Source organism: Crocuta crocuta, unplaced genomic scaffold (genome assembly GCF_008692635.1).
Source record: "Crocuta crocuta isolate KB4526 unplaced genomic scaffold, BGI_CrCroc_1.0 scaffold143, whole genome shotgun sequence".
Taxonomy (NCBI): Eukaryota; Metazoa; Chordata; class Mammalia; order Carnivora; family Hyaenidae; genus Crocuta; species Crocuta crocuta.
In genome coordinates, this window is record NW_027529175.1 from 3,440,982 (window position 1) to 3,450,938 (window position 9,957).

A 9,957-nucleotide genomic window follows, 5' to 3' on the forward strand; every position below is an offset into this window, starting at 1 on the left:
CCAGACTCCCCCTTCCAGGTGGAGAGGGTGGGTGGGGACTTGGTTCCTGAAATAGACTTTTAAGACAGATTATTTCCATTTCAGAAAAATTCAAGCTGTTAACCTCAGAACAATCTTTGCTTTTTTTTCAATTTTTTTTTTTTTTTCAACTTTTGAGAGTCAGAGAGAGACAGCACAAGCAGGGGACGGTCAGACGTAGATGGAGATACAGAATCTGAAGACAGGCTTCAGGCTCTGAGCTGTCAGCACAGAGCCTGACGCGGGGCTCGAACCCACAAACCGTGAGATCATGACCTGAGCGGGAGTCAGACGCTTGATTGACTGAGCCACCCAGGCGCCCTTTGCTTTATTTTTTGAATCAACGATCGCGGCACATGCGTGGTAGGAAAAGTTCAAGAACACAAAAGCATACGGTTAAAAACATTCAGTACCCGCCCCCCCCGCCCCAGAGAGACCCCTTCCCCCTCTTTACTCATTGCCTTGCCTCTTCAGGAGATGATCTGTGCAGATCGAAATGTTTGTCTGTTTATGTCCTTTGTTTTTCACACACACTTGGCAATACAGTTACAGTTACAAGCTGTTCTGTTCCCTGCTGTGTGCATAGCCACGTGCCTTCAAGATCCCGGCCTCCTTGCTTGTGTTTTTCAAGGCTGCCGGGTACATGCAGGGGTCGCTGCAGGGAACAGTCCTAGAAACCAAGGGTTTTGTGCACTTGCTGCTTTGGTAGGTACTCATCCCACTCTCCTCTGGGTTTGTTGCTTCCGTGGCTGGCCCTGGAGCCCCTGCCACGGGGCAGAAAGTGGGCAACAGCTGGTTCATCTTACTCTTTGCTCTGGAGGCTGTGCTGTTTCCATGCAGAAGAGCCCTCTCTGAGCTAGGCTCAGAATAGGTGACAGTCCTGGTCACACGGCAGTGGCAGAGCTGGGGCTGGAAGGAACCTGGGTCTGTCTTGGCTGAGGTCAGGGCTTTTCTGCCTGAGCGTGCACCTGCTGCCTTGAGCCCTGGGTGCCCTGTAAACCAGGGCCCCAGCCCCGGCCTGGGCAGCCGGCGGGGCTGGTGCTTGGGTCAGGTATGGGTGGGAAGCCCCGATGGGGAAAAACTGAACCGAGGACCCAGGGTTTCTCAGCTGGGCCCATCCAGCAGCCACTGGCCGGGTCCCCAGGACTCCAGTGACCGGTGGGAATTGACGGGGCTCCAGGGCTGTCCCACCTGTTCAAGGCACGTGGGGACACATGGCGAAGCTGGGTGTGGGGAGACTGAGGCCGCAGCCTCCAGGGAGGGGCGTGTGCTCTGAGACCGCAGGTGTTCTTATGGCCGTGTGGGCTGCACTCCCCTGCACACAGACGGGCCTGGCACCCCCAGCACTGCGGGTAAAACCACGTTCCTGGCTGGTGTTTCCACTGAGTGTGGAGGAGGGGGAGTGTGTGGGCCGCAGCCTGGGTGGGGAACACGTGGCTAGGCGCGCCTTCCTTTTTGCAAATCTGCTGGAAGAAAAATAGATGCTGGGCCCCTAGTGACCTCAGTAATGGCCTTTGTTTGGTCCTTTGACGAATGTGCTCCGTGTTGTATGCTGGAAACCAGGGATCAATGACCGCGGCAGCCTCTGGTTTGTCACCTTACGTGGTGTTCGTGTCTGGACATTAACGTTATTAATTTATTTATTGGTTTTCATTTCTATTAAAGTTTTTTTAAAGTTTTATTTTTGAGAGAGAGCATGAGCGAGGGAGGGGCAGAGAGAGGGAGACACAGAATCCGAAGGTGTCAGCACAGAGCCTGACGTGGGGCTCGAACCCACAAACCACAAGACCGTGACCTAAGCCGAAGTCGGGAGCTTATAGAGCCACCCAGGCGCCCCAAGTATCCTCATTTAGAAGGGGAGAAGCTTGAGACACAGAGAGTCTATGCTCTAAACTGCCAGAGAGGAGGAAAGAGCAGCTCACGGTGCGGTTGGTTGGAGATTGAAGGGAGCAGGGACAGAAGCTGAGCTCTCATCAGCGCGAGGTTCGCGGAAGGAACCGGGGCCAAGGTTGGATTGGCAGTCAGGGCTGGAGAGGTGGCCGGGGGAAGAAGAGAGGACCCCGATCCCCGAGGCGACTGGGGAGCCGAGTGGAGCAGAGGCCAGGTCAGATCCGAGGCTGCTGCTCGGGGGTCAGATTGGAGAGAGGCCGGGGGAGACTGGAGGCTGGCTGGGCCGTGCAGGGGCGCCGGGAGGGGGGGCAGTGACCCGCTCTGGGCTCCCCTGGGGCGGTGGGACCGCTGCGGGGCCCTTGTTCTGAGCTCCCTGACCGCGCTCTGATTTCTCCCACTCACATCTAGAGATCCGCGCCCGCCCAGGCCTGGCTGCGTGACAGTCCTGGCCCCGGGCTCGGGTCAGGGCCGCCCTGGGAGCAGGTGCCCCGACATCAGCCGGGACTATAATAGACGGTTCGTGCTGCTTCGTGCCTCGTCTGGGGTCATTATCCCCATTTAATAGACGAGGAAACCGAAGGCCTTGCCCGAGCAAGTGAGCAGTCGGGTTAGGAGGTTCACCCAAGACTCCCCCCCCACCTGTCCAGAGTGTCCGCGCCGGAAGCACAGCTCTGGCAACGAGCAAGCACAGACCTGGGGAGGAGAGTCTGGTGTCTGTCCCGGGTCAGCTCAGACTGGGGGGCAGGCCGGTGGGGGCGGGGGACCCTTGGGAAGGGGCGATGTGGGCCCTGCCCCCAAACAGTTCAGTCAGCTGGGGGAGTCCCACCCCGCTGCTCCCCCTGGAGCTGGTGAGATGCAGGTCTCAGGCCCCCCCGTGACCCCCGCCCCAGGTGGTCATGGTCAGCCATGTGCTCCTGTATGGCTCAGGGTCCCCATTCCCGTTTGGCGCCCAGGGATCCTGGGAAGGGCTGCTGGAGGCAGATGGATGCGGGGACAGCAGGTCAAGGGGAGGCTCAGGCTACATGCCCACCGGAGCCTCCTTGTGGCCCCTTGGCTGCGGGGAGGCAGGGGTTTCCACGGGAGCACACAGCAGCCTCTGGGGAGAGAGCAGCCCCTCGCTGGGGTGTGGCGTTGAGGGTGAGGGTGTGCTGGGGACAGATGCAAATGAGGGCTGGGACTGCTTTTCTTGGGGAATTGCCATTTGCATAGACACCCAGGTCCCTAGGGCCTGAGGGCAGCCAGAGGCTCTGGTCACAATTCCTTAAAAGCTACTGTCAGCGGAAGCTGAAGGGCGAACACACAGCGCTCACACTCTGCCGTGTTATAGCTTGTCTGTGAAAGTTGTCTCCGTTTATTTGGGTCCTTTATTCCCTTCGCTGAAGTTTTACATATTTATTTTTTAAGATTTTTAAATTTTTAAATGTTTCTAAATCTTTATTTATTTTTGAGAAAGAGAGACAGAGCATGAGCAGGGGAGGAACGGAGAGAGAGGGAGACACAAAATCCGAAGCAGGCTCCAGGCTCTGAGCTGTCAGCACAGAGCCCGACATGGGGCTCGAACTCACAAACCGTGAGATCATGACCTGAGCCCAACCAAGTTGGACGCATAACTGACTGAGCCACTCAGGGGCCCCTTAAAATTTTTTTTAAAGTTTATTTATTTATTTTGAGAGACGGAGAGAGCGGGGGAGAGAATTCCAAGCAGGCTCCACACTGTCAGCGCAGAGCCCAATGTGGGCCTTGAACTCACAGACCACGAGATCATGACCTGAGCTGAAGTCAGATGCTCACCTGACTGAGCCACCCAGGCACCCCAGGCATTAAAAAAAATTTTTTTTAATGTTTATTTATTCTTGAGAGATAGAGACAGAGCAAGAGGAGGGGAGGGACAGAGAGAGGGGGAGACATAGAATTCGAAGCAGGCTCCAGGCTCCGAGCTGTCAGCACAGAGCCCGATGCAGGGCTTGAACTCACAAACCACGAGATGATGACCGGAGCCGAAGTCAGACACTTAACCGACTGAGCCACCCCGGCGCCCCGGCATTTTTTTAAAAAAATCAGAACGGGGTGTCTGGGTGGCTCAGTTGGTTAAGCATCCAGCTTTGGCTCGGGTCATGATCTCAACAGCTCATGAGTTCAAGCCCCACATAGGGCTCTGTGCTGACAGCCCGGAGCCTGGAGCTGCTTCGGATTCTGTGTCTTCCTCTCTCTCTCTCTCTCCCCCTCCCGCACTCATGTTCCATCTCTCCTTCAAAAATTAACAAACATTTAAAAAATTTAAAAACATCAGATTCATTCCTGACTGAAAGCCTATGTCTGCAAACATGGATTTATTTGCTACCGTATTTTCTGGTTGCCTTGTTGCTATTGATTTTTGTATGTTGATCTTGTATCTGGCAGCCTTGAAACTCTGTGTTTGCAAGAGGCGATTCTCTTTGTTTTCTCCATAAACGTTCATTTCATACCTGCTAGAAGTCTTCTCTCTCTGATCTTCTTGAAATGATCGCATTTTGTTTTGCGGCTTGAATATTTTGCATCGTTTATTATTTCAGCAGTCTAAATGATTTCACTGGTGAGTTCTTTTTTTCCTTAATGTTTATGTTGAGAGAAAGCTCGAGCAGGGGAGGCACAGGGGGAGAGGGAGTGAGAATCCCAAGCAGGCTCCGCGCTGCCAGCACAGAGCCCAGCCAGTGTGGGGTTCCATCCCACAGACCGTGAGATCGTGACCCGAGCGGAAATCAAGAGCCAGACGCTTAACCGACTGAGCCCCCCAGCTGTCTTTTTAAACGAGCAAAACTTGAATATGCTGTCAGTGCCAGGTTGTGGCTGGAGGGGAGTCCCCAGTCAGCCTGGGAATGGGGTCTGCGGCTTCCAGCTCCCTCTGTCCGTCTCTGGCTACAGAAGAAGCTTCAAACCGCACTATAATGGTTTTGTGATCTAGTTTATTCAAAAGTGTTGTTGAAGAATTTTACATTGTAGATGGATCTAGATTCACCACATACCTTGTCTTTTTCTTTTCTTTTTTTAATTTTTTAATGTTCATTTTTGAGAGAGAGACAGAGAACATGAGCAGGGGATGGGGCGAGAGAGAGGGAGACACAGAATCCAAAGCAGGTTCCAGGCTCCGAGCCGTCAGCACAGAGCCCGACGCGGGGTTCGAACTCGTGAACTGCAAGATCGTGACCTGAGCTGAAGTCGGACACTCACCCGACTGAGCCACCCAGGCGCCTCTCTTCCTTTTTTTAAGTAAGCTCTAATGCCAATGTCAGGCTTGAACTCATGACCCCATGATCAAGAGTCAGGCCCTACGGATGGAGCCAGCCAAGCACCCCACACCTCATAGCTTTTAACTGCTGCCTCGTGTTCCCTGAAACCGATGTGTAAGGATTGTGTGCTCAGAACGGTCCCTGCGCTGCTGTGAAGGCGCTAGCAGCATTTTCAGGGTTTTAGAAATGCCACCTGACCCTCCCTGCGGGGCGTGTCCTTGCCTGACCGCGAGGGAGGGAGTTGCTGGGTCCCACGGCTGCGTGGCTTTTTACCGCTTTGCCTGCAGGTGCTGTCCGCAGGTGGGAGCACCCCACCTCCCTCCTCCACAGGGTCTGACCTGACAGCTCCTTTCAGCCCACAGGGGAAGGTGCTGTCCTGACAGGTGCAGGCGGCATATGTCAGGCCACAGGCCCTTTGGGGCCGTTGTGGCTGTGTTTACATGTCTGATTTCTCCTGCGCTCCGCTCCTGTGAGAGGAGCTGCCTTTCAGGCCGGGCTTTCTCATCTGGAACAGACGTGAGGCTACTGCCCTCCCTGTAGGAAACTGAAACAGCCCCTTGAGGCAAATTCTGGAACAATGCTGTGCTTGTGTGGCGTCCTGTCCCGAAGGCTGGAGTGCCTCAGCCCCCCGGATGCCCATCTGCGCCCGTCATGACATCGCAGAGTGTCCGTGTCTGACCCTGACCGTGTTTCGGACGCACTGTGGACAGTAACCTGTCTGGCCTCGCCCTTCAACACCTGCAGGGTCCAAACCCCCCTCTGTGCTCCCTTGAACCTGTGCCCTGGCTTTGTGTTTCCCCTCATCACCCTTTAACACTGAAAGCAGGGAGTGTGCGCCCTCAAGGTTTGTGCCTGGACTGGTGTCCCCTGAGGGTCCCCAGGTGCGGCTGATGGCACTTCCGGGATGAATGTTGCCCACCCTGAGCTGGGGAGCACAGAGACGAGACTCTCTCCCTTCTTGGCTTAATCATGAACTTTCCCACGCCCCCAGTGTCGTCTTACTGAATACCTGCCTTACAGGTCAGGGATCCAACACGAGAGGGTTCTATCAGCTCAGAGCAGGCTAACGTGAAGAATCAGAAAAAATTGTAAAGCCCAGGACATTATCGTAAGACAGGGGGTTGAAGTGCAAAGGTCCTAACAATTGGTGCCTGTACCCTCAGCCTCCCGCCTGCTAAGTGACAGGGCTGGGATTTGAACTCGGGTCCTTTGGTTCCACAGTCTTCATTACGTTCTGGACCTAAGGCTGTTCAGTACAGTGTGGGGTAGCTTGTGGTGAACCAGGTCACAGAATCCTACCAGGCTATCACCAGTGATGACGTGGGAATCCACAATCCTCCTAGAATAGGAGGGCCTTTGGCTACAAGGACCCGGAAAGGACGTGAAGGGGGATTTGAATGTGTTGGGCTTTCTTCTTAAGAGTTTTTATTTTAAATATTTTTACTGTTTATTTTGAGAGAGAGAGAATACGTGGGAGAGGGGCAGAGCAAAAGGGACACAGGATCTGAAGCAGGCTCTCCACTGTCAGCCCAGAACCCGATGTGAGGCTCGAACTCACAAACTGACATCATGACCTGAGCTGAAATCAGGAGCCAAAAGCAAGAGTCAGATGCTCTACACACTGAGCCACCCGTGTGCCCTGAGTTTTATTTTTCTTACACGGCTAGGCTGGCTGTGGCTTGTGTTTTTGCAGGCTTCGGATAATGTCATCAGAGAGCCAGGCTCTGTCCCTCTCTCTGCATATTCTCCTGCGTGCAGGGAATCCTTAGTGTTCAACACCTCGGGATCATAAAATGGCTGCTGCCACTCCAGCCTTCACTCCTGTGTCGAAGGCATTAAGGAGGGAGAAGAGCTGCCCTGGTGAGGCTGCTCCCTTTCAGTCCCCGCATCAGACTTCTAAGGCCTCGTTGACCAGAACTGGGTTTTGTGTTCCCCGCCAGCTGCAAGGCATGCTGGGAAAGTGAGGACGGGAGAGTCCCAGTTGGCTTAGATGCACAAGGATTCAATCCGTGTCTCTCTCTCCCCCAGAGAAGAAATGTCTCACGCAGGACCCCTCTCCAGGGACGTCTTTTTGAGCACCTTCCTGCAGGAGCATGGCCCGGAGGTTCTGGACGTTCCCGGCATGACCGATCTCGCGGAGTACTATGATCCTGGGCCCTCCCCTAACGGGTAGGTCCCAATAACACTCTGGGGGCCCCACCCACCCCCATTTCTGGTCGGTGACTTTGGAGATACGGTTAGAAGAGCAGGCCTTGTGCGCTCCCCAGGCAGGGCTCCAGAGCGGAAATTCCCTAGGTGTGGCCTGGAGCCCTGCGCCCTGGACGCGGCCACTTTGCTCTGATATCCGCCCACAGAGGCCCTCGGCGGCCGGCATATTCCCAGGGCGGACCTCGGCACTGCCACCAAAATGACTTAAACCTGTGGCTTTAGGACTGGGTGTCTCCTGGGCCTCAGTGACCATGGTCACCTCTTCATGGCCTTTTGATGGGATTGTTCCCAAATTTTAGAAAATCAGGAGGAGCCTGAGGCCACTTCACACACGGCTTCTGTTAGGACAGCAAAGGTGGGGGGGAGGGGGTCTTCCCGGGCTTAGCCTCTCGGTTCTGGACATTTCTCTTCTGCCTTTGGCCTCAGGGTTCTCTTAGTCATTATTAGGTCCCAGACCTGGGCACTGGGGCTCATTGGGATTTTAGAGCTGGAGGGACCTGGAAATCTGGCTCCTGTCCGTGCTCCGCGTGTACATGGCAACAGGGCGCGTCCGGCGCGGGACAGTGTGTTCCTGAGCTCCCACAGGGTATTGATAGAGGTGGGACCTCAGCCCGCCATCCGACCTTTCATTGCCGCTGGAGTAAGAGAGCACGGACCCCAGGACACTTGGGCAGGTGTCTGGGTCTGAGCTGGGAGCCTCTGGGAGGCCTGTCTGCCTGGAAATTCCCAGATGGAAGGTGCGGGCAAACCCCTGAGAGCAGGGCTGAAGCCAGCCCACTGCGCGGGTGGGGGGGAGGGGACCTGCTGTGCACACATGGCTCCCTGCCCTCCCGGGCGTGGGGGGGGGCAGCGCACATCAGGGAGTGCACCTGGGGACCAGACCTCGCTGGCAGGTGCTTTCCTCCCACGCCTTGCTCTGTCGCCCCTGGGCTCCCACGAACCCCGGCCCCAGTGGCCTGGGGAGCCTGGGTGTGTGGGGTCACCGCACAGCCACACCCCTGATCCCCGTGCCCTCCCCGCAGCAACAGCCCCGACGACGTGGCCATGCGGCTGGCCTTCATCGGGGACGAGATGGAAGTGAGGTGGATGGTGCCCCGCGTTGGCGAGCTGCCCGGGATGGCCGTGTACAGGTGGGCGCCGCCCCCCAGGCCCCGGGACGAAATCGCTCCCCTCCCAGGAGCCCCGAGCCCCTGCTCCGTGGAGAGAGGCCCTCATCCACGGAGCCGCCCAGAGAAGGGGGATGGGGTGGCCGTGGATGCGAGGGGACAGGGCCCTCTTCTCCCCACAGGGGTCACCTGCGATAAAGGCCGTCTCTGCCCCCGTTCCTGCAGTAACGGCTCTGCCTCCCCTCCCACCTGTCTCCCAGCTTGGCCTTCACCTACGGCCAGACAGGCCTGAGAGGTGTCCTCAGGAGTCTCATGGAAGGTCTCGCCAACCTCAGGGAGAACATCCGCATCTGGAGCTTCCTGACCCTCAGGAACAGGGTAAATAAGCCTCGAGAGTCCATGACCTTGACTTCTTCCCCTCCTGCACGGGCTGATGACATCCCCAGGGCATGTCTTCTGAGGGCGCCACAGACCCCACTGCTCCCTACTGTCTTGTCTTGCCTGCTTCTCCTCTTTTCTACTCGCGCCTGGTCCCAGACGCCTTTGGCTTTGGGATGCCCGGTTTACGGACTCCAGTTTGCCTGTGCCCGTGCTTCGTTGGGCAGACGGGACTGGCTCCTCCCTCGTCTGCCCGGCAGGCGCCTCCTCCCCCGAGCACCTCTCCTGAGCACTCCCCAGTCCTCCCTGGGTGGGCCGGCTTCTCCTCCTCTGCCCTGTCCTCGGGGCCTATGCCCCACCCCACCTGTGCCCGTCTTTCTGGTCCCCTTGTCCTCGACCTGTCCCCTTTGGAGTGGGGCGCTCCTGTGTCCCCCGCCTTCCCTGATTCCTTCTTCCCACCCCACTCCCTGCCGCGCCGGGCTCGTCCGTGTGACCGCAGAGCGGAATGAGCACCCCTGTCCCAGGCTGCAGGCCCTCACCCCTCTCCTCTCCCCTCGGTCCCACAGGTGGCCCCCAACGCGGGACGCGGGCTGGCGCTGTCCCTGCTGCTGCTGGTGCTGCTGCTCGGCTGGGGGCTGCACCTCCTCCAGTGACCCCCCTGCTGCTGCTCAGTGTGGGGGCGGGGCTGGCCCCGCCCCCCTGACCTGACCACCACCCTGGAGGTGGCCTCAGTTGGTTTTGTTGTCTTTTTAACGGTTTTCTGATGATCCTTTTTTTTTTTATTTAAACTCTGAGTGCTGGGACACTACTGAGGTTTCATACTAGTTTGTTCTTTTTCTTTTTTGTAAGAGAAATGAATTCCTTATACCTCTGGGGTCGTTACTGGGTAACTGCCCGCGCCAAGGCTCTCCTGGCCCCATGCCGAGCAGTGGCCGGTCCCCGGAAGGAGCCTTCCTGTCCCAGGTCGGTCATCCGGCGGGCAGCGGGGGGAGTGCTGGCCGCACCCCCGTGTCTGTGATGCCCGCGGCAAAGAGAAAATCTGCTGGACTAGATTTCTGAGGGGTAGGAGAGCTCAATAAAATGTTGGTTTC

At 56.8% G+C, this 9,957-nt stretch overlaps 1 protein-coding gene across 1 annotated transcript; it reads left to right on the top strand.

Moving 5' to 3' along the window:
* Window positions 1-5,105: 5,105 nt before the first annotated feature.
* BIK (BCL2 interacting killer) lies at window positions 5,106-9,957 on the top strand. The gene is made up of 5 exons (XM_077757864.1): window positions 5,106-5,154; window positions 7,203-7,343; window positions 8,405-8,512; window positions 8,749-8,866; window positions 9,433-9,957. Exons 2-5 carry the CDS (start codon window positions 7,210-7,212, stop codon window positions 9,517-9,519), a joined length of 447 nt encoding a protein of 148 aa, XP_077613990.1. The 5' UTR covers window positions 5,106-5,154; window positions 7,203-7,209; the 3' UTR covers window positions 9,520-9,957.